The sequence below is a fragment of the Geotrypetes seraphini genome, chromosome 6 (assembly GCF_902459505.1).
Source record: "Geotrypetes seraphini chromosome 6, aGeoSer1.1, whole genome shotgun sequence".
Taxonomy (NCBI): Eukaryota; Metazoa; Chordata; class Amphibia; order Gymnophiona; family Dermophiidae; genus Geotrypetes; species Geotrypetes seraphini.
Window position 1 is genome coordinate 224,242,744 of NC_047089.1, and position 26,899 is coordinate 224,269,642.

The 26,899-nt window shown below is 44.4% G+C and overlaps 1 protein-coding gene across 2 annotated transcripts in view; it reads right to left on the reverse strand.

The window, feature by feature from the left end:
• The window catches only part of POLB (DNA polymerase beta), an 88,637-nt gene that overhangs the window by 17,076 nt on the left and 44,662 nt on the right, over window positions 1-26,899 (reverse strand). For both annotated transcript variants that reach the window (XM_033949441.1, XM_033949440.1), the window contains exons 9-11: window positions 23,004-23,058; window positions 20,289-20,361; window positions 5,273-5,343 (exon numbers count right to left, since the gene is read on the reverse strand). In XM_033949441.1, coding sequence (XP_033805332.1) covers window positions 5,273-5,343; window positions 20,289-20,361; window positions 23,004-23,058 — 199 coding nt within the window. The remainder of the gene's footprint in view (window positions 1-5,272; window positions 5,344-20,288; window positions 20,362-23,003; window positions 23,059-26,899) is intronic.

Here is a 26,899-nt window from a genome sequence, read left to right on the forward strand (position 1 = left end):
TATGAAAGGGCAACATGATTTTCTAACAATGTATTAATTTGAGACCAAATTAATTTCCAGAAAGCATTAATATAGGGACAAAAAAAAAAAAAAAAATCAAGTGATCTAATGTCCCAGCTTCTAAACCACAATGCCAGCATCTATTCGACCTATTGATCTGTCATTCACTGAATTTGCTGCAGGTAATTTCAAGCATCCACTATCCCCTCTTATCTTATTTACTTGTATATAGAACTTGCCTTGAATTTAGCCACCCTTCTATTTAGTCCAATTAACTTCGTACTTCCCATCTTGTCTCTTCTATATATCTGCACTTGGCCCCTGGCTACACAGTAAAGATGTCCCACTGTGGCCAGCTATAAATTGGGAGCGGGTGTTTCTCCGATTGCTTCGTGTCTCTATAGCTAGCTCTTTGGTGGAAAATGGATACAAGATGCTAGCTATATCAGTGGTACCTTATGCCCATGCATCTCCATAAAATGTACCCATAGGTGTCAAACCTCTGCTGGAGAAACTGTGGACAGCAGGGGACCTTTCTTCACATTTGGTAGGACTGCCCACAGGTTATCCCCTATTGGGATATGGTTTTTGAATTATTGTCTGACATCTTATATACCACTCTTCCTCGAACTATGGGTAATGTTCTTTTACATCTTCCCTTACTTACGTTGCCCACTAAAGCATATAAACTTGCTTGTTTTGTCTTTACTGCTGCTAGACTTTTATTGGCAGCCCATTGGAAACAATCTTTTCCCCCAGATCGGATTCACCTGTTGCGTAAAGTGGACTTTATTTTTCGTATGTCTAAACTGACTGCGTTGCTACATACTCGTCTTACTCCCTTTCTTAAGGTGTGGGATCCCTATATTAGATGGTGTGAAAGTACCTCATGACCTCTGGTTAGTTTTATCTTTGTTAGGTGCAACCATTTTGTATTGCTCTTATTTGCATTATTGACCCTGGGGTGGGGGAGGGAAGGGTGGCTTGGTTTTATTGGCTGTGTTCTTGTGCATTGTACTGAAGAGTTCTGGTACAACATTTTGCGTTATTGAAATTCGGGGGGGGGGGGTGAAAAGAGGGATTGTTTAATGTAGATCTTTAGTTTTGTATTTGTTATACCTCTGAGGCTTTGAATTTTTCTGAAAAGTTTCAAATAAATATTATTAAAAAAAAAAAAAGATGTCCCACTGTATTGTAGGAACAGCATTACTATTTTATCTACTGTTTGTTATTTGAATGTTCTAATGTGCACTTATTAGGTGTTCCATTGTTAATATGCTGACATTGTATATCTGTTATTTAAATGTTCGTCCAGGCTATCTTGCTATTATTTGTATTGCACTGATATTTATTATACCTGTTTTACTGCAGTGCTGTTAAATGTATATATTTCTGATACTATTTCATGGTGGTCCTAATACTTTCAATTCGCTGTTTCCGAGTTTACCCCATTGATTGCATAGTTTATAGTTTATTCAGATTTTATATATCGCCGTTTCTAATAAAAATGAACACAACAGTTTACAATAAACAATAAAAACAGGAGAAAAGAATGCCAATATAAAATAAGAGACAAAAATCAAGCAAAAAAGAAAAAGAGGGGCATAATAAAAAAAAAACACATCTAAATCTCCTTTTGGCCTAGGCCCTAAACGCTGAAAGTAGAAGCAGGAAAAATGTCCATTCTCAAAAAAAAAACCCCATCCAAAATGAGGTGTTTTTTTTGAGAATGGCTTACCTCTATGTTCAGCTATTTGAACGGCCATACATACCACCACTATGTCTAAACTTAAAACGCATTATCAACTCCAAAACAGCCTAAGCCCCTTATGCCTAAAACTAGACCTTTTAGCCGAAGGAAGGGCCAGTCCTTCGCCTAAAAGCTGGATTCTGTAACCTGTGTCTGTCAAAAACAACACTGGTTACAGAATCCCCCCCCCCGGTAATGATTGTGGCAGGAGAAATGGCTCATCTCCCCTGCCGCGATCGGCCCATCACCGAACTGCCGCGATCTGCTCCTGCTGCGGTTTGTGGCAGTTCAGGTAGAAGGGTGATCACGATCGCTGCAGGAGAGATGCCCCAAGTGCCTAATGTCCCACCCACAGGAAGGGCCTAAGACAACTGGGCCAATTCCAATTGGCCCAGGAGCCTAAGGCCCCTCCTGTGAGCGGGGCCTTAGGCGCCTGGCCCAATCAGGCCCTAAGGCTCGCCATCCGTCCAACTGATTTTAGGTAAGGGAGGTGTTGCGTGGTCGCAGGTTGGGGGGAGCGATCGGGGGTTCAGGGGGGCACAGACCATGAGAGGATGCAGATTTCAAGGCCCTCCCTGGAACAAGTGTACAAGACATGAGGCTCTATGTGCCAATATTAAAATCTTAAAATGTAGATGGCACCAGATCAGTAACCAGTAGCATCAAGTGAAAAACAGGCTGGTATGATCCCTGAACACCGACAATTTTTTTTTTTTTTTTTAAACTTCTCCCAATTGTTTTTGGGTATTAATGACATGAAACATGGACATTTCCCGTGTTGTTGCAAACAACGACCCATCCCTAGTAAACAGGAGCTTTCTTAAATTGATATTTACATATGTATGTGATATATACAGCTTCAACTGACCTCAAGGCTTTCCGCAAAGAAATCAAGACCCTACTATTCAAGAAATTCACCCAAATGTCCTAACCCCTTCCTTTTCCCCTCTCGCCCCCTCTTAGAATCCTCACATCAAAATTGTTTTAGACCTTACGCCTTTAATTGTATTCCTCTTACTGGAAAAGTCCAGCTATCTTTTTGTTGTACTAGGTCCAACTTCTTTAATTGTATTTCTCTTCCTGGAAATGTCCAGTTATCTTTTTGATATAATCTGCTTAGAACTGCAAGGTACAGGCGGAATATAAGCCATTAATGTAATGTAATGTAATGTAATATACACATTTAAATGCTACTATTTACACTTTTTAAAAAAAAAAAATTTCTTTATTCTTTTTCAAACTTACATCAAGTGCACAAAAAGAACATGAAATACTATCGTATAACACTTGAACATCATACATTATATTCTTAATATGTAAATTAATTAAAAACCTCCCCCCTCCCATCTTTCTATACAATCATTAAAACTATCATATTCCTTCAAAATTTCAATTTTGCTACATCTTATCTTCCAATCTCCCCACCCCCCTATGTATATTATCAAAGAAAAATGATGCCTATTCACTACAAAAATCAACCATCGGTCTCCATATCTTAAAATTTTTTTTATAACTTCCTTTCTGTATTGCAATTGCTCTTTCCATCTTGTAAATATGACACAGGGAATTCCACCAAAACGTATAATTGAGATTACTATAATTTTTCCAGTTGTTAGTAATATGTTGCATAGCAACACCCGTCATTATCATCAAAAGCTTATTGTTATGTGCTGATAATTGACTTTTTTTTCCTCATAGACATACCGAACAGAACAGTATCATATGACACTTAATATGTTTCTAAAATAATGGACTTAGTACAGTATATACTTACATATAAACCGGGATTTTGGGGCCCATAAATGGGGGGTCCTGGTTTATATTTGGGCCAGTGCCCCGTCGCCCCCTCCCTGACTTATTGTAGGCCTCCACCGGGCAGGAGAGAGGTTTCCATGCTCCTGCCCTGCTAACCCGGTTCGTTGCTGCCACAAGTTCTGGCTTCAGCCGCTGAGCGGTACTGAGCAGGAGCGCACTTTGGCGTTGCTGCTCGGCGCTAAGCGGCTTCCTGCAAGACTGCATAGTGTACTAAGAGGGCTGAACACTGTCCCTGCAGATTTCATTCCCTTTCTCTTGCACCCTATGCCTGAAATAGACTTCCCGAGTCAGTACATCAAGCTCCATCTATGGCCATATTCAAATCTAGGCTAAAAGACCACCTTTCTTAGGCTGATTTTATTAACTCTTATTCACTTGTTCAGTACCAATATCTGTTTTAATCATTCACACAATAAATAATTCCTCAATTCCTTATTTCTCCTGGTTGTTTTTTCTTGAATAGACTGCAAGCTCTATCAAGCAGGTACTGTTTCATACGTGTTTAATATATAGCGCTGTGGACATCTAGCAGTGTTACAGAAATGATAACTAGAAGCATCGAAGTCTTTTCTTCTCCCTAATAAAAGGTCTCTTGAAGAAACATTTTGCGCATCTGACCACAAGCCAACTATGCACACACCAACTATGCAATCAATGAGGTAAACTTGGAATTAGGGAATTGAAAGTTAGTACAGTGGTAATCTAATCTAATCTAATCTAAACCTTAAGTTTATATACCGCATCATCTCCATGAGAATGGAGCTCGACACGGTTTACAAGAACTTAAAATAGTGGGTAGAGAAGAAGAAAAAGGATTACATACCTTGGTTTATGAGTGCACCGGTTTGCGAGTGTTTTGCAAGACGAGCAAAACATTTGCAAACTTGGTGCCTCGTAAACCGAGCTTGCCTCGCTATACGAGCGCCCCCCCCCCCCGCGATCCGGCATCCCCCCTGCTCGCGTCTGCCCCCCCCCCCCCCCGCGATCCTACATCCCCCCCAAGCACGGCAATGACATCCCTTACCCCGACTGGGCACCAATGCCGGTGCCCGAAGATCCTCCCTCTTCTGGCGTGGCCTGGGCTGGGCGGTGCGTCGGAGATCCTCCCTCTTCTGGTCTGGGCTGGGCTGGACTGGCTTTGAGCATTTCTGCATACTCAAAGCCTTCTGGTCTCGCTCTCTCCGAGATTCTCAGATTCAGAATCTAGGAGAGAGCGATACCAGAAGGCTTTGAGCATGCGCAAATGCTCAAAGCCAGTCCAGCCCAGACCAGACCAGAAGAGGGAGGATCTCCGACGCACCGCCCAGCCCAGGCTGCGCCAGAAGAGGGAGGATTTTCGGGCACCGGCACTGATGCCCAGTCGGGGTAAGGGATGTCATTGCCGTGCTCGGGGGGGGGGGGGGGGGAATGTAGGATCGCGGGGAGGGGTATGGAGCAGCGTCGGTGGCCTCAAGGGGGGAGGGAAATGGAGCAGCGCCGGTAGCCTCGGGGGGGGGGGGGGTGGGAGGAGGTGGAACCAATCAAAACAAGTTTCCCTTACTTCCTATGGGGAAACTTGCTTTGATATACGAGCAATTTGGTTTACGAGCATGCTTCTAGAACGAATTATGCTCGTAAACCAAGGTTCCACTGTATTAGGATTATCATGAAATAAATACACATTTAACAGCACCTAAGAAATCAGTTGTGCAAAATGAAGATACTCGCCTGTTTGGCTGATTCGGAAGTGAAAGCTGGATGGGTTAGGAGAATATCTATATCCCCACTAGATTCAGCACCTGTTAAAAAAAAAAAAAAAAAAGAGTGAAATCCCACACATTCTATACATGGAACTCCTGGGAAGACAGAGGGCTCCTTTTACTATGCCGTGTTAGGGCTTTAATGGGTGGAATAGCGCGCGCTAGACCTTAATGCCAGCATTAAGCTGGTGTTAGTTCTAGAAGCGTAGCACGCGGTAATTTCCTGCGTGCGCTAAAAAACGCTAGCGCACCTTAGTGAAAGGAGCCCAGAATAGCAAAAGGAGTTGCGAGATTACTGAAAATACCTACTACTACTATTCTTATTTCTATAGCAAGACTACAAAGCAGAGTACAATTAACCGAATTACCTACCTCAAAAAGTATTTAATACATATAAGTAGACAGGTTTTTTATTTAAATACTAGTCTTTAAGCCCGTTACATTAATGGGTGCTAGAGACTCCTCTTCCTGTATAAAGTTGTGGTTTTTTTTTTCATTTTATCCTTCCTCCCCCTCCCTTTCCCCTTCCCGTCCCACCTTTCGCTTTTTCAACCCCCTTGCATTTCCCTTTGCATGGTCTCCCTCGTGCTGTGATCTTGCTTCATACGCTCCTTCTCCTGCGCGGGCCACCGGAGCAGAGAGGACGGGGCGGAGCAGGGGGCGGCAGAGATGAGCTAGGCGGCTGGAGGAGTAACAGCAGCCGCCGCCGATCGCAGCCTCCGTCCCGCCTTCGCCTACCTGGATTTGCTTTTTTTCTTATAGTTTTCTTGCTTCATCTGCTCCTTCTCCTGCGCGGGCCACCGGAGCAGAGAGGACGGGGTGGAGGGGGCTGTCAGCCGGGGCCGGCGGAGAGGAGCTAGGCGGCTGGAGGAGTAGCAGCAGCCGTTGCCGATCGCAGCCTCCGTCTTGCCTTCGCCTACCTGGATTTGCTTTTTTTTCTTATAGTTTTCTTCACCGATCCTTTTGTTTCTTGCATTGCATCGGAAAGGTGGAGAGCGGCCTGCAAGGTTCGCTACAGCGGCTGGCGAACCTAAGCAGGCTGCTTTGAAGAGGACCGGCAGCGGGAGGGAGGAGTTGTTGGCACACGCGCCTTCAGCTAGCGCAGGCGCCTTGAGGATTGGCACAGAAGCACACCTCACGCCACCAGGACTCATGGACTTTCGACAGCGCATGCGCGCTCTAGGGTTTTATTATTATAGATACAGTACTTTTGAATTTTTATTGGGTTCAGGGACAAGAGGGGGATTAGGTTTTCCAGACCTACGTATTTATAAACGGGCATGTCTGTTAAGACTCTTCAGAGATTGGATTCTTCAGGATGATTTGTTTACCCCTTTTGTCATATGAGAAAGCATTTTTCCATCCATATCATTTATTATTTTTTATTCAAATACCAAATTCAAGATTACCAGATTATCTTAAAGGTAAATCTATTCTAATTCCTTTGAGATCAGTTTGGAGTAAAATTCTGAAACTATGGGAATATCAATCTAATATAACAGATCTTTTACCAATTCAGGGAAATGGAGATTTTTCCCCAGGTATGACCAATGGAACTTTTAGATTATGGGTAAACAAAGGGGTTAGATTTATAGCTCAGATTTTGAATGATTGTGGAAAAATAAGTTTTCCAGATATTTTTTTAACAGTGGGTAGCGGTCCAGGATCATTTTTTGGATATATGCAATTGGCATATTATATTAGTAAAATATGAAGAGGGGGAATTTCATTGGGTGTTCATGAAAGGTTTTCAATTTTTTAAATCAAAGTAATGATATTCCAATTTCTGTATCTTTATTAAATAAATGGTGGTGGTGTTTAATTCCAAATAGAACATATGATACTATAATACAAAAATGGTGGGATTAATTGGGGATGCAGATTTCTCTACAAGATTTTAGTCAAACTATTTATTGTATATCCAAAATTGTTAAAAGTTATATATGGAGAGAATGTACGTATAGAGTTTTGCATAGGGCTTATTTCTCACAAGTACAAGCATTTCATGCAGGTCTAGTAAATTCTCCTATTTGTATCAAATGTGAGAAAGACCCAAATACTTTATCTCATGCATTGTGGCAATGTTCTCTTATTAAATCATTTTGGTCTGCCATCTTATTATTTTTAGGTGCTCTATGGAATATTCAATTAGTGGAATCTGTAAGGGGGGTAATATTTGGTAAAGCTGCTGCTTGTGGGGTTTTTGGATTAGAAAGAAATATTTTATTTCAGAAGGCATGCATGATTGGTCATAAGTGTATTCTACAATATTGATTACAGAAAGATCCTCCTAGTTTTTGGCATTGGAGGAACCAATTCCATCGGTTAATTTTATTTGAAGTCTGGGAGGTTTGTAAATTTCCTAGAAGAACTAGGTATTTCTTGAAAATTTTTCAAAATCTTTCCCTTAGAGCTCGTAGTATGATTCTTAATTTTTATATTGTGAAATAAGAAACTTTCATTACTTCTTAACACTTTGTAACATGTCATCTTTCATTAAGGGGGTAGGGAGGGAATTTGTTTGATGATAATAATAGTTTGAATTTCTTGAATTCTATATTTATATAATTAATTTATTACATTGTTATATTTTAAAAATTTGGGGGGATGTGAAGAGGCGGGAAGTGGGTGGGAAAGATATAGGGGGGTATATATTGTATTATGAATAGGTAATATGGAAAATATATTTTGGAGAAATGATAAAATTATTTATGTAATATTTGAGCTTTGAATTTAATTGTAATGAGCTTATATTGTATTATTGTATATTTGATTGATTTCTTCAATAAAATGTTTCAACATAAATATACAGTACTACCCCGATATTTGCGGGGGTTCCGTCGCCTTCAACTTATACAAAACACAGCAATAAAACTCATCTACAACTTAGGTAAATATGATCATGTAACACCAGCTCTGAAAGATGCACACTGGTTACCCATGACTCACCGAATCACCTACAAAATCATCCTTTTGTCATTCAAAATAAAATCTTCTCATCTGCCATCATACCTTCACAAACTTCTTATCCCACAGTGCCCCACACGAACTCTGAGATCTTCAAACCAAAATCTCTTATTGATTCCATCCATAAAAGAATTTTATTACACACGCAAAATAAACTTTGCAGTAACTGCCCCGACATTGTGGAACTCCCTTCCACAACCACTACGTGACAAACAAAATCTTGAGAAATTTAAGAAAAGCCTAAAAACTTTCTTATTTCGAGATGCATTCTCTTCCATTTAATTTCTATTCTTTGTAATTTAATTTTTCGCTTTCAAAAACATTCAATATATCTTATCCCCATCCCACATGTTTTTTCCCTAACCCCTCTTTCTTCTTTTCTACTTACAATGTAACTTCACCCGTCCACTCCCTCTCTCCTCACTGTCAAGTCTGTCTTGTTATTGTTTTTAATGTTCACTTTATAATATTTAAATAACTTAATACTCTTTGTTTTCAATTGCTCCTACTCTTAACTGTCAATTTTTTTTAAAATCCAATGTAAACCGTCCAGATATTTGCTTGATGGTCGGTATATTAAAATTTAATAAACTTGAAACTTGAAAAACTTGAACCCCCGCGAATCTTGAAAAACCACGAATATGGTTTTTCATGGGGGAGACTGGAGAGGGAAGCGGGAGAGGCAGGAGAGAGCAGCCGGAGTGCCGGCGAGTGAAGGAAATCACTCGCTGTATGCTCCGACCGCCTCTTCCTGTACTAAAGTCGGGCCTTACCAATCAGAAGCTGCGTGTCAAAGCAGCTCCTGATTGGTGAGGCCCGACTTTAGTACAGGAAGGGGCGGTCAGAGCATACAGCGATTGATTTCCTTCACTTGCCGGCTGCCCTCTCCTGCCTCTCCAGCTGCCCTCTCCTGTCTCCCATGCCTAAAAAACGTATTCGCGTGTTTTTTTTGAAATTTGCAGGGGTTCCTGAAATGGAAACCCCGTGAATTTAGGGGGAGTATTGTACAGCGTCTTCAGGAGCTGAAACTGTGGCAGGTTTTCTACTTCTTTACTGCTTCATTTCATTATAGATTAGCAACTGCACGGGTACACAAGCCCACTCTGTTTAATGTATAATATAGTGTTAAGATTTGTGTTATTTAATAAAAATACAGTCTATTTAAATTTAAAATCTGTCTAGTTATAATAATTATTATTTCTATAGCGCTACCAGACGTATGCAGCGCTGTACAGTCACAAAGAAGACACTCCCTGCTCGAAAGAGCTTACAATCTAAATAGCCAAGACAGACAAACAGTATGTCAAGGATACAGTTAAGGGGAATGGTTAATCAGCTGGCTGGGTTGGAGGCCAGAGGGGAGTTCAGGATAATCAAGCCATTGTGACATCACTGATGAGGTTGGCTCTTATTGGTGGAATGAGGCATTATGACATCACAAGCTCAGCTCTGCTTCTCAAAGACTGAAACTCTTCACACTACTACTATGAATAATTTCTTTAGAGCTACCAGACGTACGCTTACAATCTAAACAGCCAAGACAGACAAACAGTATGTCACGGATACAGTTAAGGGGAATGGTTAATCAGCTGGCTGGGTTGATGGGCATTGGAGTAGGGTTAAGGATTGAAGGCTATATCAAAAAGGTGGGTTTTCAGTTTGCTTTTGAACAAGGGAAGGGAATGGGCTTGGCAAACAAACTCGGGTAATTTATTCCAGGCACAGGGGGCAGCTAGAAAAAAAGGAACAAAGTCCAGAATTGGCAGTGGAGGAGAAGGGTACAGCCAAGAGCAGCTTATCTGATGAACAGAGGAGAGATATTGAGGGGCAGCAGAATGAACACACTTGTAAAGTCAGTAATAGGAGCTTGAACTGTATGTGAAGGTGGATACAGACTCAGTGAAGTGATTTAAGGAGTGGGGTGACATGAGTGTAGCAAGGTTGGTAGAGGATGAGTTGTGCAGCAGAGTTTTGAACAGATTGCAGGGAATAGATTGTAGTAATCTAAGCTTGAGGTTACAAGAGTGTGGACAAGGGTAGAGAATGACACGGTGGCGGTTTACCCGCGGCTACCGCGTTTAGCCGCGGGTAACCCACCAAAACGGGGAATGAAACATAGCAGCCTCTGCGGGGACGGGGACAAGGCCATTCACCGCCCCGTGGAGCGGTGAATGGTCTTGTCACCGCAGTGAGGCATCAAGGATCGCGCGGTCCCCGCAGCCCCCACCCGCATGCCAGCTTGATCGTTTAACCAGCTTCCTCTCTTCACCTCACCTTAGTTTGCCGGCTTTCTTTTTCGGCGACCGGCACACTTTCAAAGAGCCGCACATGCACGGCTGCTCAGTATTCAATCTTCTGCTCTGACCCAACCGGAAACAGGAAGTTGCAGCAGAGCAGAAGATTGAACTTTGAGCAGCCGCGCATGCGCGGCTCTTTGAAAGTGTGCCGGTCGCCGAAAAAGAAAGTCGGCAAACTAAGGTGAGGTGGAGAGAGGAAGCTGGTTAAACGATCGAACCGGCGTGCGGGTGGGAACTGCGGGGACCGCATGTTCCCAGCTCACACAAGGAAGGAGGGAGTGAAAGGGAAAAAGTTTATCTTCCTTGGAAATAGATTCTGAAGTGACCTCATCAAAGAAGACCAGCACCAAATGTACAAGAAATCCCTTAAACAGTGTCAAAAGAGCCCAAAAGAGAAAACTGCTACTGCCGTGAGACTCCATTATTGAAGGAATCAACTAGAAATCACAGTTCAAGAGACAGGAAAAGGTTAAATGCCTCATGGAATCCTCAGCCACAACACAAACCAAATTGTGACTGAAATCAGAGCAGACAGTAAGAATTATAAAATTGATGTCTAATGCTGAGGCATTAGAAATAATGTCTCAGCAATACAATTTTCAGAAGTTCTATTTGCTCATGGTAAGGGAGAAGACAGACTGCTAGTGATGGTGGGGGGACTGATAGAAGATATGAAAGAAGGGTGGGAGAAAGGAACAGATGGTAAAGGAGGGAGGGAAGGGTGGTGGTGGAAAGGAATAGAACAGACATTGAAAGAGGGTAGAGAGGAACAGACCCTGAAGGGAAATGTGGAAGACAGAGTGGGGAGAAGACACTGGAAGGGAAGAAGACAGATGCCAGACTATGGGGGAGCGGAGGGAAGAAGATGGGTGCTAGACCAATTGTGGGAGGGGGTGAAGGGAGAGGCACAGTAACAGCAAATGGAAGACGCAGAGAGAAGACACACAGTGGATGGAAAGAATTGAATGAGAAGATGTGGAAAGCAGAAACCAGACAACAAAGGTAGAAAAAAAAATTATATTTATTTATTTATTTATTTTTTGCTTTAGGATAAAATAGTATATTAGTTGTGTTGATAAAAATTTATAAACAAAGCCCTGCCAGCTGAACATCTCTTTCTCTAGTTCAGCAGCCAGAACTTTGATTTATAAGAAAGGAAAAAGCTAAATATTGCAGTACTAAGACTTATATGGATGCTGCGGGGACGGTGACGGGGAGGTGAATGGGATGGCAGTGGCGGTGACGGGGCGGTGAAAGGGATGGCGGTGACAGTGACGGGGCGGTGAAGGGAACGGCGGTGACGGGGCGGTGCAGAGGATGGTGGGCCGGGGACGGTGCAGTGACGGGGACAGATTTTTTTCCCCGTGTCATTCTCTAGACAAGGGTCCATGCAGTGTGCTCAGAGAGGAAGGGGTGAATTTTGGTGATGTTGTATAGAAAGAAGCGAAAGGCCTCAGCAGTTTGTTGGATGTGTGTAGAAAATGAGAGGTAAAAAAAAATGCCTCTATATCGCACCATGGTGCGACCTCACCTTGAGTATTGCGTTCAATTCTGGTCTTATCGCAAGAAAGATATAGCAGAACTAGAAAAGGTTCAAAGAAGAGTGACCAAGATGATAAAGGGGATGGAACTCCTCTCATATGAGAAAAGACTAAAAAAGGTTAGGGCTCTTCAGCTTGGAAAAGAGAAGGCTGAGTGGAGATATGACTGAAGTCTACAAAATCCTGAATGCTGCAGAACGGGTACAAGTGGATCAATTTTTTACTCCATCAACAATTACAAAGACTAGAGGACACTCAAAGTTACAGGGAAATACTTTTAAAACCAATAGGAGGAGAAAGCACAGTTACTTACCGTAACAGGTGTTATCCAGGGACGGCAGGCAGATATTCTTGACTGATGGGTGACGGCACCGACGGAGCCCCGGTACGGACAATTTTAGAGTGATTGCACTCTAAGAACTTGGAAAGTTCTAGTAGGCCGCACCGCACACGCGCGAGTGCCTTCCCGCCCGACAGAGGCGCGCGGTCCCCAGTTAGGATAAGCCAGCTAAGAAGCCAACCCGGGGAGGAGGGTGGGACGCAAGAATATCTGCCTGCTGTCCCTGGATAACACCTGTTACGGTAAGTAACTGTGCTTTATCCCAGGACAAGCAGGCAGCATATTCTTGACTGATGGGTGACCTCTAAGCTAACAAAAAGAGGGATGGAGAGAAGGTTGGCCATTAAGAAAACAAATTTTGTAAAACAGATTGGCCGAAGTGTCCATCCCGTCTGGAGAATGCATCCAGACAATAATGAGATGTAAAAGTATGAACTGAGGACCAAGTAGCAGCCTTGCAGATTTCCTCAATAGGAGTGGAACGGAGGAAAGCCACAGATGCTGCCATAGCTCGAACTCTATGGGCCGTGACAGAACCTTCCAGCGTCAGTCCGGACTGAGCATAACAAAATGAAATGCACGCTGCAAGCCAATTTGACAACGTACGTTTAGAAACAGGACGTCCCAATTTATTCGGATCAAAGGACAGAAAGAGTTGGGGAGATGATCTGTGGGGCTTAGTACGCTCTAAATAGTAAGCTAGAGCCCGCTTACAGTCCAAAGTATGCAGCGCCTGTTCTCCAGAATGAGAGTGAGGTTTCGGAAAGAAGACAGGCAGAACAATGGATTGGTTGAGATGGAATTCAGAGACAACCTTAGGGAGAAACTTTGGATGTATACGCAGAACCACCTTGTCATGATGAAAGACAGTAAAAGGTGGATCCGCAACTAGTGCATGTAGCTCACTGACCCTCCTGGAAGAGGTTAAGAGCAATAAGGAAGACCACTTTCCAAGTGAGAAACTTGAAAGGAGCCGTAGCCAAAGGTTCAAACGGAGGCTTCATTAAAGCGGAGAGAACCACATTGAGATCCCAGACTACAGGAGGAGTTTTAAGAGGTGGTTTCACATTGAAAAGACCCCACATGAATCTGGAAACCAAAGGATGAGCTGAAAGGAGTTTTCCATGAACTGGCTCATGAAAAGCAGCAATAGCACTGAGGTGGACTCTGATGGAAGTAGACTTGAGACCAGAGTCAGACAAAGAAAGAAGGTAATCCAACAAGGTCTCCACAGCAAGGGATGTAGGATTATGATGATGAAGAAGACACCAGGAAGAAAATCTTGTCCACTTCTGATGGTAACATTGTAGAGTGGCAGGTTTCCTGGAGGCATCCAGAATAGAACGAACGGGCTGAGACAAAAGAGTATCATTCGAAGTCAGCCCGAGAGATACCAAGCTGTCAGGTGCAGAGACTGGAGGTTGGGATGCAGAAGGGTCTCCTGATGCTGTATAAGCAGAGAAGGAAACAATGGAAGAAGAATAGGCTCCCTGGAACTGAGTTGAAGTAGAAGGAAGAACCAATGTTGCCTGGGCCATCATGGAGCGATGAGAATCATGGTGGCCTGTTCCCTCTTGAGCTTGAACAGGGTTCGCAACATCAGAGGTAGCGGAGGGAAAGCATACAGGAACAGATTGGACCAGTCCAGGAGAAATGCATCCGCTGCCAGACAGTGAGGAGAGTAGAGTCTGGAGCAGAAGAGGGGCAGCTGGGGATTGTGAGGAGCTGCAAAGAGGTCTATCCGAGGAGTGCCCCACTGAGCGAAGATGGACTGTAGAGTTAAAGGATCGAGAGACCACTCGTGAGGTTGGAGAATTCTGCTGAGTTTGTCCGCTAAGGAATTCTGTTCTCCCTGAATGTAGATCGCTTTTAAGAATAGTTGGTGATCTGTGGCCCAAGCCCAAATCTTCTGGGCTTCCTGGCACAAGAGGCGAGAGCCTGTCCCACCCTGCTTGTTGATGTAGTACATTGCAACTTGATTGTCTGTGCATAGCAGGAGGACTTGAGGAAAGAGAAGATGTTGGAAGGCCTTGAGGGCATAAAACATCGCTCTGAGTTCCAGGAAATTGATGTGATGCTTCATTTCCTGGGCTGTCCAAAGACCTTGAGTCTGGAACTCGTTCAAATGAGCTCCCCAGGCATAAGGGGAGGCGTCGGTGGTGATGACAAGTTGATGAGGAGGTAGATGGAACAAAAGACCTCTGGAGAGATTTGAGGACATCAACCAACATTGTAGAGACTGACGAAGAGATGATGTCACAAATATGTGCCGTGAGCAAGGATCCGTCGCTTGGGACCACTGGGTAGCTAGGGTCCATTGAGGAGTGCGCAGGTGAAGACGTGCGAATGGTGTGACATGAACTGTGGAGGCCATGTGACCCAAGAGTATCATCATTTGCTTGGCAGAGATGAAACGTTGTGGAAGCACCTGCTGACATAGAGATTGAAGAGTTTGAAGACGGTTGGACGGCAGAAACGCTCTCATGAGGACTGTGTCCAGCACCGCTCCAATGAATTGAAGTCTCTGAGTGGGGATGAGATGAGATTTGGGTAGATTGATCTCGAACCCAGAAGTTGTAGAAACAGGATGGTTTGGTTGGTGGCCAGGAGTACTGTCTGAGATGAATTGGCCTTGATTAACTAATCGTCCAGGTAAGGAAAGACCTGAAGGTGGTGAGAGCGTAGAAAGGCAGCCACCACAATCAGACATTTGGTGAACACTCTTGGAGAGGAGGCAAGACCGAAGGGCAGCACCTTGTATTGGTAATGACAATGATTGATCATGAAGCGGAGGTACTGTCTGGAGGCCAGATTGACCGGTATGTGAGTGTATGCCTCTTTGAGATCGAGGGAGCATAGCCAGTCGCCTTGATTGAGAAGAGGGTAAAGAGTGGCCAGAGAAAGCATCCTGAATTTCTCTTCAACCAAGCATTTGTTGAGATCGCGAAGATCTAGAATGGGTCTGAGATCTCCTGTTTTTTGGGGGACTAGAAAATAACGGGAGTAGAATCCCTGCCCCTTTTGATCTAGAGGAACTTCCTCTATGGCGTTCAGAAGGAGGAGGGATTGAACCTCTTGAAGAAGGAGGGAAGACTGAGGAGTGTTCAAAGCAGACTCTTTTGGCAGACTTTGGGCAGGAAGAGTCTGAAAGTTGAGAGAGTAGCCGTGGCAGATGATGTTGAGGACCCACTGATCCGAGGTGATGATTTCCCAACGGCTTATGTAATGAGCAAGGCGTCCTCCAATGGGTTGTGGAAGATGGGCAGATGGTACAATACTGGCTATGTCCTGGAGAACCAAGTCAAAAGGGTTGGGAAGACTTTTGTGGAGGAGGAGGAGGCTTCACCTGTTGTTGTTGTTGTGCTGGTCTAGGGTTTTGCCTCTGTTGTTGTCGCTGACGCCTTGGTTGTTGAGGGGCCGGTGGCAAAGGACGAGCCACATAGCGGCGTTGATAGGCCGATTGCTGCCGAAAAGGCCTGGTAGGTGGGGTCTTCTTTTTTGTTTTGAGGAGAGTATCCCACCTAGTTTCATGAGCCGAGAGCTTTTGGGTAGTGGAGTCCATGGATTCTCCAAAGAGCTCATCACCTAGGCAAGGCGCATTAGCCAGTCGATCTTGATGGTTGACATCAAGTTCTGAAACCCTGAGCCATGCCAGACGACGCATGACCACCGACATGGCCGTGGCTCGAGAGGTCAGCTCAAATGTGTCATAGATCGACCGGACCATGAACTTGCGAAGTTGTAAAAGTGATGAAGAAGTTTGGCGAAAGGCAGATCTTTTGCGGTCAGGGAGGTACTTTTCAAAAACAGTCAGATTTTGAATGAGATGCTTTAGGTAGAATGAGAAATGAAAAGCATAATTCCCTGATCTATTAGCTAGCATCGCATTCTGATACAACCTTTTGCCAAACTTATCCATGGCCTTACCTTCTCTGCCAGGAGGGACCGAGGCGTACACACTAGCTCCCGTGGATTTCTTTAAAGTGGATTCCACCAAGAGAGACTCGTGTGGAAGTTGTGGTTTGTCAAAGCCAGGAATGGGGATGACCTTGTATAAGGAGTCCAGTTTGCGAGGGGCTCCTGGGATGGTTAAAGGCGTCTCCAGATTTTTGTAAAAAGTCTCTCTTAATATATCATGGAGAGGCAACTTCAGAAATTCCCTTGGAGGCTGGTCAAAATCCAGTGCATCAAGAAACGCCTTGGATTTTTTGGACTCAGCCTCCAAGGGAATAGAGAGAGAGTCACACATCTCTTTCAGAAATGAGGTGAAAGAGGTTGCATCAGGCTTAGAGGACGGATCTAAAACGGAAGGATCCTCGTCAGCCGATGAACATTCCCCCTCAGAGAGAAGAGGCTTTTCGGAGTCACCCCACAGATCAGAATCCCTCACTTGGAAGCTGCGATCCCGGGACTCCGGTGTGGAAGGGTCCAGGTGTCGAGTTTTGCGTGTCGACTTACCCGACCTTAGAGAAGCGGTACCGGGAGATGTTATGGGCTGTGTCAGTGCCGAAGTTTGCACAGCCTGATGTAAGGACCTCGGTTCTGGCGCTAAGATCGGCATGGATACCGATGAAGCAGAATGTACCGGTACCGACAGAGTGGATGCAGATAAAAGAGGCTGCTCCACTGTCGGTACCGGCGGCTCAGACTGGACCGGGACTGGAAGGCTCGGTTTCAAAAGAGCAGGAAGGAGCTGCTGCAATTGCTCCTTGAGCTGCACCTGCAGGACGGCAGCAATTCGCTCGTCCAGCGAAGGCACCGGTACTGCTTTTTTCTTCTGCGGTACCTTTGGTGCCGCTCGACACTCCGAAGAGGAGGAACCCGATGTCGAGGGGCTCACCTCAATCAGTGCGGAGCGCTTCCGCGGGCGCCTCGAGGTCGGCAGGACTGGGCTTGCTGCTACTGAGACCGGAGGACGCTCCAGCGGGGAAGGCTTCTTAGCCGGCTTACCTGGAGGATGCGACGCCGGCGCGGTGTCGACGAGGTAGGTGCCGACTGAGACGGGGCCGATGTCGGGGTCGGTGCCGCAGAATCCGACATATCGGTACCAAACAATAACCGCTGCTGGATTTGACGGTTTTTTAAGGTTCTCTTTTTTAAAGTGGCACAGCGGGTGCAGGTGGACGCCCGATGGTCAGGACCCAGGCACTGCAAGCACCAGTTATGTGGGTCGGTGAGAGAAATGGGCCGTGCGCACCGCTGGCACTTCTTAAACCCAGGTTGGGGGAGCATGAACGTAAAAACGGTTTCTGCCAAATCGAAGGCCGAGGCAAAACCGAAAAAATAAAGAAAAAAGAAATTCTTTTTTTTTTTTTTTTTTAAGAAAAATAATGAAAGAAAAAAGGAAAAACAATTTCCGTAGAGGTTTACGCGAGCGGGAAGGCGTATGAGGAAAAAAGTTTTCAACAGCCGTTGAAAAGTGCGTCTTCTTAGCTCCGCGGAAACTAAGAAACTGGGGACCGCGCGCCTCTGTCGGGCGGGAAGGCACTCGCGCGTGTGCAGTGTGGCCTACTAGAACTTTCCAAGTTCTTAGAGTGCAATCACTCTAAAATTGTCCGTACCGGGGCTCCGTCGGTGCCGTCACCCATCAGTCAAGAATATGCTGCCTGCTTGTCCTGGGATAATAGTTAAGCTCTGGAACACATTGCCAGAGGTTCTAGTAAGAGCGGTTAACGTAGCTGGTTTTAAAAAAGGTATGGCCAATTTCCTGGAAGAAAAGTCCATAGTCTGTTCATGAGAAAAATATGGGGAAGCCACTGCTTGCCCTGGATCGGTAGCATAGAATGTTGCTACTATTTGGATTTTTGCTATGTTCTAGTGACTTGGATTGGCCATCATGAAGATGGGCTACTCAGCTAGATGGACCACTGGTCTTATGTTCTTAATTAAACAAGACAAACACAGCGCTTAAGCAGCCAGCCCTTCCTGAAATCCTTTTACCCCCGGATCTGATAAGAGGCACTCTCCATCACAGGACTAATTGACTCCCTACTAGCACTAAGTCACAAGAAGATTGCAGGGTCCTGGTTTTGCACAATCCTTCCCCTTGACATATCCAGATGACACCTCACTATCTAAAATAGCATTCTAACTTCCAACTAATTGCCTATAATGTAATCCTTGTAATACTTGTAGGTGGTATCCAAAGGCAGCAGATCACTTAATTGCATAAGATGATACAACAATTTATACCAAAAGAAAGGGTACAACCCGGGACAGCATTTTAAGAAAGGGATACATGCTACAGTGTTGACCTCAGAATGTAAAACCAAGTAAATGTCCATGGTATTGCTAATGTCCAAGGAAATGCTTAGCTCAGGTCACTAATACTATGCATAATTTTGGTTTTTCATAAGAGGATTTCTAATCTACTACGAGATTTTTGTAGTTATGTATGAGGGTCATTTCATAAATAAGGCACACTATTTTTTAAAATTTACATGTTTTTTGTTTTTCAAGTATTTCTTTACAATCCTTCAATATAGTCTCCCTGCTTTGCAATGACCGAGTCCCAATGTCCGGGAAGCTTCATTATTCCATCCAAGACACCATTTTTGTTCAGTTGCCGAATGGCTCGGGTACAGGCAGAAGAAAGCTCTTCCAGAGATGCAAAACGATGTCCACGCATAGGATGTTTCAACTTTGGAAAAAAGCTGAAGTCTGGTGGACTCATGTCTGGACTGTACGGAGCATGAGGTAACACCTTCCAGCCGTATTTGAGTAGTTTTTCCAATGACGACATTCCCTAAGGGCGGGCGAGCGTTGTTGTGAAGAATGAGTGGCCCAGCCAAGAGCAACTGAGGTCGAGTTTTGTGCATTTTTCGCAAAAAATCATGATAATACACTGCTGTGACACTTCTTCCACATGGAACTTTGTCTATGATGATGCCTTCATGATCATAAGCAAAAATCATCATTTGTTTGACTTTTGATTGAGCTCATCAAAATTTTTTGGTTCGTGGGAAAGAATGGGGGCTCTCTACTCGTCACTGAAAAACTACGTGAATACGGCTGGGAGGTGTTACCTCATGCTCCCTACAGTCCAGACATGAGTCCACCAGACTTCGACCTTTTTCCAAAGTTGAAACAACCTATGTGTGGACATCGTTTTGCATCTCTGGAAGAGCTTTCTTCCGCTGATACCTGAGCTATTCAGCAACTGAACAAAATGGTGTCTTGGATGGAATAATGAAGCTTCCTGGACATTGGGACTCGGTCATTGCAAAGCAGAGAATCTATAGTGAAGGATTGTAAAGAAATACTTGAACCCCCCCCCCCAAAAAAAAAAAAAAAAAAATGTAAATTAAAAAAAAAAGTAGTGTGCATTATTTATGAAATGACCCTCGTAATATACTTAGGTCTAAATATCTGTCATTGGCTGGTATCTTGCTGTTAAGTGACTGATGTGGCAGCAGAGAAACTTTCAAGACTTGGTGGCTGTTGGTGGTGTGGCAGCACAGTACCGGAGATGGATGGAGTACAGAATTATACAGGGCTGTGGAACCACAGGCAGTCATACACTCAGAAGGGAGACGAGGGAAGACTGATAGAAATCAGTTTCGGTAAGAAAAGGAAAGAAGGGACGAGTGTGTTGGGCTCAGGCTAGGAAGTGGTAGCAAATATCTGGCACAGAGGCAAAGGAGTCAGACTGGGAAGAGGAACACACGGTAGGGGAAAATAACTTACACTGCTCCTCCGATAAATTTTGCTGGGTGCATTATTTATTAATCTACTTTCTCCTTTTAAAATGTAGTCTCATTATTTAATAATCCAAAAATACCTTACCACACCATCTTTACAGCTGTGTAAAAAAAATGTAAACTATTTTGGGATATTAACCTCTTCGGAAACTGCCACATATTGTAGCGATGTAATCAGGATCCTGTTTGCCCACCTCTTTCAATATGATCGCCTGCAGAGAATAGACACAAAATTAAAGGTAACATGCTATACTATAGCTCCTAGTTTACTAAAGCAACTTAATGGTAGATTTTGCAGCAAAATGTAGAAAATTATGTTAGCGCTCTTTCTGAAATTCTGCGACATATTTACATAAATCTGTATATTAAGTAATGCAAATGTGTTATTCTATGAAACAGTGTCATTTGCATATATTTGTGTATCTGGTACCCTGGGTGGAGGTGGGGGGGGATGAAAAAACCCCAAACTCTCCAGTACATTGGTGCTAAGAAGAAAGAAATGAGAGAGAAACAGAGTAAAGACATGATCTGTGGGACACAAAACTGCTTCACAAGAGGAGGACAAGGGGATACATAAAGAAGAGTAGAGAGCTTCATAGAAATGGGGATTGCAGGAATACAACAGGACCCACAGGATTCCCTCAGGTATGGAAGAAGTTGCCATAGGATTCCCACAGAAACAGTCAAATCTCTGGTGACTCCAGAATGAGGCTCGGAATGTACCGAGGTACAAGTGGAGCACCAGAATGAGGCTTGGAATGCCCAGAAATGGTGCACCATACTGAGGCTTGGAACACTCATTGATTGAATAGTGAACACCATCAAAAAATCAGGAGAGGCTCTTCAGATTAGGAGAAAACAGAGGGCTGTGCGCAAATAAATAAGAGCATCAACTCCTGTGATGGGGGCATTATGGATCTTAGCGGGTATGAGCGAGGATGGGTGAAATTTTTGTCCCTGAGCATCTCTATAACACGGTTCACAGTCATTCGCGCACAGGACAAAGCCGTGCCAACATTTGAGCCCAGACAATTGTGCACAAGACTCCAGTGTGCCACCGGAAAAGTTAATTTTAAAGAGCTCCAACGGGATGTGTGAGGGGGGAGCCCCCCCCCAGTTTACTTAATAGTATTTGTGTTGTCATTGGGGGGGGGTTGGAACCCCCATTATAGAGGAAAATTAACTTTTTCCTGATTTTTTAGGAAAAAGCTAAGTTTTCTGTATAATGTGGGGGTTGCCCCCCTCAACGGCAGCGTGAACAGTATGAAGTAAAGTGGGGTTCCCCCCTCACACCCCCTTCGTAGCTCTTTAAAATTAACTTTTACAGTGGCGCGCTGGACTCTTGCGCGCAATTGTCTGGGCTAAAATGTCGGCACGCTTTTGTCCCATCACCCTCTAACACAGAGCATGGGAAGACCACAAGCAGGAAAGAGAATAAAACAAAACAAAAAAGGAAGGAAGGAAGGGGAGAGAGAGAGAGAGAAGAGAAGAGAGAGAGAGGAGAGAGAGAGAGGAGAGAGAGGAGAGAGAGGGGAGAGAGAGAGAGAGAGAGAACTTTGTCTATGATGATGATAATGCCTTCATGATCATAAGCAAAAATCATCAATTGTTTGACTTTTGATTGAGCTCATTGAAATTGTTTTGGTCGTGGGGAAGATGGAACTCTCCACTTGTCATTGAAAAACTACACGAATATGGATGGGAGGTGTTACCTCATGCTCCCTACAGTCCAGACATGAGTAAATAAAAAAAAAATATATATATAGTGTGTATTATTTATGAAATGACCCTCATATTATTTATGAAATGACCCTAACACTCCCACTCGCTTCTTCTACTCCCTTCAATACACATGAACCTCCACCTTCCCCTCCTAATGTACCCTCCAAACCAATTAACTTCACTGACCGGTATTTTTTCCTTGTAAAAAAAAAAAATTACCCTCCTATTGTACACTCTTGTATATTCCTATTGTACATTCTGTCAACTTCATTGACCTGTACACTCCAAAAATTGTTAATTCCTGTCAACTTCAATGACATGTACATTCCAAAAATTGTTAATTCCAATGTTATCTTCGTTTGTAATCTTATTAATTGTTGTGAACCGCCTAGAACTCTCTGGGTATGGCGGTATACAAAATAAAGTTATTATTATTATATTGCTTCCCCTGATATGTGACCAAGCACTAACATGGGAAATGAAGTTAAAAAATAGCTCCTTTAGCAACCACCCAGCTATTTAAAGCCATGGAAGCTTGTCTTTACAACTGGGTAGCACACAAAATATTTGGGAAGGTGTGATAAAGGTAAGCTAGTTGACATAATGTATCTAGATTTTCAGAAAGCTTTTAGGCCCTGATGCACAAAATCTTTCCATAGTAGTAAGACTGGTTAAAGCAGTCTTACTGCCACAGAAAGCTCTCTTCCCAATGCACAAAAGGGTTCTCCGTGGTTACTACCAATCCTCGTAGCAGCCACCGAGAACCCTATGGAAATGCATCGCAAGGAGCTCAGTAGCATTTAAATGAGCTCTCCTATACAGGATTTGTGGTATTTGTAGCAAAGCCTTGTGTCCTTTTGCTCTGCAAGATGTTTGTGGATACAAAGCATCTATGGATATTGGCACCAGCTTTTTCTGCAGATAAATTAAATGGGCAGATTTGAAAATGCAATCTGTGCCATACGTTCCTCCTCCCAACCCGAACACCTAAGTGCTGTGAATAATTTTATCTGTGTTAAGGGTGGGCAATTTTCAGCCAGCCATTTTACTTAACTAAAACTAGTTCTTATCAAGGTAAATAGCTTTTGAAAACTGCCCTACCCATCACCAAATGGGCCATATGTATACTCACTTGCATCTGTAGCATCTCTTTCCGTGGAATCCGTCTCTCAAAATCATCAAAATATCTGTACACAGAAAAATATGAGACCACAGGTGAAAACTAAGCAAGAAAGATTAGGTTCTTACCTCGATAATCTTCTTTTTTGTAGATGTGTCTAGTAGTCCTGAACGCTAGGGTTATGCATTTGAACCAGCAAGTTGCTTGCAGAATGCTGTCAATCATTTTTGAACTCTGCCTACTTCCCAGGAAGCTGCTCTTGCCCACTCAGTTTGTACAAACACAATAAAGCAGCACTGTAATGGCAGACATAACTGGAAGGAAGGAAACGGAGAAAATCCCTGACCCTACAATTCTGTTCTGCTTTGTAACAAACATGTCAATTAACATTATAACATTCAAGTAACTGCTCAAAACAGATACTAAAACTATGTGTAACCAGCATGAATACTATATAGAGCTTGTACCTACTCGCATGTTGTGCTATCAAGCAGAGACTTAGGGCTCCTTTTACTAAGCTGTGCGTGCGGTTTTAGCGCGTGCTAAATTGTCGCGTGCACTAGACGCTAACGCCTCCATTGAGCTGGCGTTAGTTTCTCTGTATAGTATGGGGGTTAGCTAAAAATGCTACCGCAGCTTAGTAAAAGGAGCCATTAGACCCAAAAGCAGCGTCTTTCCTGGCTGCTACATCTACTCTATAGAACTTGGTAAAGGTAGGAGGGGTAGACCAACTAGCTGCTCTTCAGATTTCCTCAAGCGAAACCGCCTGAGTAACCGCCTATGAAGTAGCAACTCCTCTGGTGGATTGCACTTTCAATGTGGTCAGCAACTGCTTACCGCAGCCCACATATGCGGAGGTAATGACCATTGCAATCCATCTGGAATTCAAGGCCTTAGATACCAGCCTCCCTTTCTTAGCATGACTGGTCAGAACAAAAACATGATCCGATATGCAAATCTCATTAGTAACTTCAAGGTACCGGAGAAGTACTCGCTTGACATCCAGCAAATGCAATGCTTTATTCTATTTTTTTAGATCCCTTAGGGTGAAAAGCAATCAAACAGACTTCCTGATTAATGTGGAAGGCAGAGACTACTTTCGGTAAGGAGGAGGAAGCCCTGCTTCTGTAATCTTAAGGAACAGCTCCCTAACAAGACAGAACATGTAACTCGGAGACTTGTCTCTCTGACATAATTGCCATCAAAAACATCATTGTGACCTAAGGTCAGGAAGGGAAGCCTCCTGTAAGGGCTCATACGGAACTCTTCCGAGACCTTGCAATACGGATTCCAGGCGGGAATGGGAGACGAACTGGAGGGTGCAACTAAAGAGTCCCACCTTTAATGAACCGGGTGACATCTGGATGAGAGGCCAGAAAGCCTCTGCCCCTCTCCCTCCCCGAGCTTTGAAAAAGAAAAGGCCTGCTATCTACATTTTCAGCAATCTGTCCGACAGACCCTTCTGAAGTCCCTCTTACAAAAAGTCCATTTTTAGATCTAAGCAGCGTGGTGACGACCCATGTTCGAGAAACCCTTGCTCAATAGGGCCGCCACTCAAGAGCTATGCCGTAAACGCAAAGTGTTCCGGATTCTTTATAGGGACCAGTTCCCGAGTGAGAAGATCCACTTGGAACAGCAGTCAGAAGTCTTCATCCCTCTGGAGACAAACTAAGTTTGCATACCATGGTCTGCGGGGCCAATCGTGTGCTACTAGGACTACCAATCCTGGATAACTCGTAATCCTGCAAATGACTCGACCTAGCTTGGGCCACGGGGGAAACACAAACAAGAACTCCTTCTCCAGTCATGGTTGGACTAACATGTCTAGCTCTGTACTTCCGGATTCATATCTTCAGCTGTAAAATTGAGCCGCCTTTGTGTTTACTGCTTAGGTCATCAGATCCATCTGTGGATGCCCCCACCTCCGAACACTGGAGTTCAATGGCTGGAGACAGTGACCCGGGACAAGAGTCTGCCAACTAAGAAAGTTGGCCTGCACATTTTCCACTCCCTCTATGTGTGCAGCTGAGAAAGTCTGCAACTGAGCTACTGCCTTTAGAAAGAGAAGTTGAGCTTCTAGGCATAATGCGGCACTTCTGGTGCCTCCCTGCCTGTTGACATAGGCTACCGCTGTCACATTGTCTGAGAAGACCCTGACTGCTTTGCCTTCCAGAGATTTCTCTAGTGCCTGCAGCACTAGCTGAGTTTTAGGCGATTTATGGACCACTTTTGCTGAGCCAGTGACCAATGACCCTGAACTGGGTGCCCGTTGCAATGACCCCCCCCCCTAATCATAAAGGCTGGCATCAGTCATTAGTACCTCCGAAATATGGAGAGGCATGCACCTTGAGAGGGAAGCTATCTGCAGCCACCACCGCAGACTGCTCCTCACTTTCAGTAACCATGGAAGCAGTCACTGAAGCGAGTCCTTCTGAAGACACCAGCGAGAGAGGAGAAAGTCTTGGAAAGGTCTCATGTGCGCTCTCGCCCAAGGGACCACATTTATGGCTGACCCCCAGGACCTGCAGATAATGCCACGCCGTGGGAGTTGGACTCTATAGCAGGTCCGAAATCTGCTTCTGGAGCTTCAGTCTGCATAGCTCTGGAAGAAAACCCTAGCCCAATGCTGTGTTGAACAAAACTGCCAGGTACTCCAAGCACTAGGTCGGTTCCAGCTGACTCTTCTTGAACTTAACTATCCATCCCAGGTCCTGAAGTAGTTGGACTACTCTTGAAACTGCCTGTTTTCCTTCCTCCTTGGACAGGACTCCGATTAGCCAATCATTCAAATATGTATGCACTTGGATCCCTTCGGAGAAAAGGTTCTGAGCCAGCCAGGCAGCGATTGGCTGGCCTGGAACCTTCTCTCCGACACCAGAATTGATGTTGGGGGAAGGCTTGTGGGCTGGCTGCGTGCAGTTGCTGCACACGTCTGGCCCGTCCCTGTTGCGGTAGGAGTGGGGCAGGGAGGAATTGGCAGTGGCGGCTTCAGTGGGAGGAGCAGACTGGGAGAGATCCCAGAAGGTGGCCAGCCTGCATACCCCCAACAGGCAGCCCGCATACCCCGAGGTATGCATACCGCAGGTTGAGAAACACTGTTCTACAAGACAGAGTTTGAAGCTCTGAGACACATCTCACACCGCGTGCAGAAGGGAAAAACTACAGGTGGCAGTAGAACTCCCTGTGACGTAGAGAGTCACAGAAAAAATCCAGAGTGGATTCCTTCTGCAGATAGCTCGTGACCATTGGGAGATAACCCACATATCTGGAATGTCTCACCTATTGCACTGGAAACACATTTTAATGAGAGACGCCAAGCTCAGCAAAGCCTTTTGAAAAAGGCTTGAGAAATTTTGAAAGCTCAATTCCTACTTAGGTGTACTCTACAAAATGGAGTTATATATCTCTATTACTTATTTGTATCCATGCTATCATCTCAAGCCAATGTAGGCTTGCTGTTTGGAGAATGATGGCAATGACTATATTCTTCAACTTTGTTGTCCAAGGCTGAGGTGTTGTGATTTGAATGTGCTCTACAGTAGTGCTTCTCAACTTGGTCCTGGAGTACCCCCTTGCCACTCAGGTGTTTGGGATATCCACAGCAAATATGCATGAAAGAAATTTGCATAGAATGGAGGCAGTGTATGCAAATCAAGTTTGTGCATGTTCACTGTGGATATCCCGAAAACCTGACTGGCAAGGGGGTACTCCAGGACCGAGTTGAAAAACACTGCTCTACAGTTCAAAGCACAAAACTCTAGACCAGGGATGTCCAATCTTTTGGCTTCCCTTGGCCACATTGGCTGAAAAAAATGTTTCTGGGGCTGCGCAAACGCTGCAGCAAGACAGAGGAGGGAGCCGGCAAGATGGTAAACACCTGGGGGCAGCAGAGGAAAATACTGCATCGC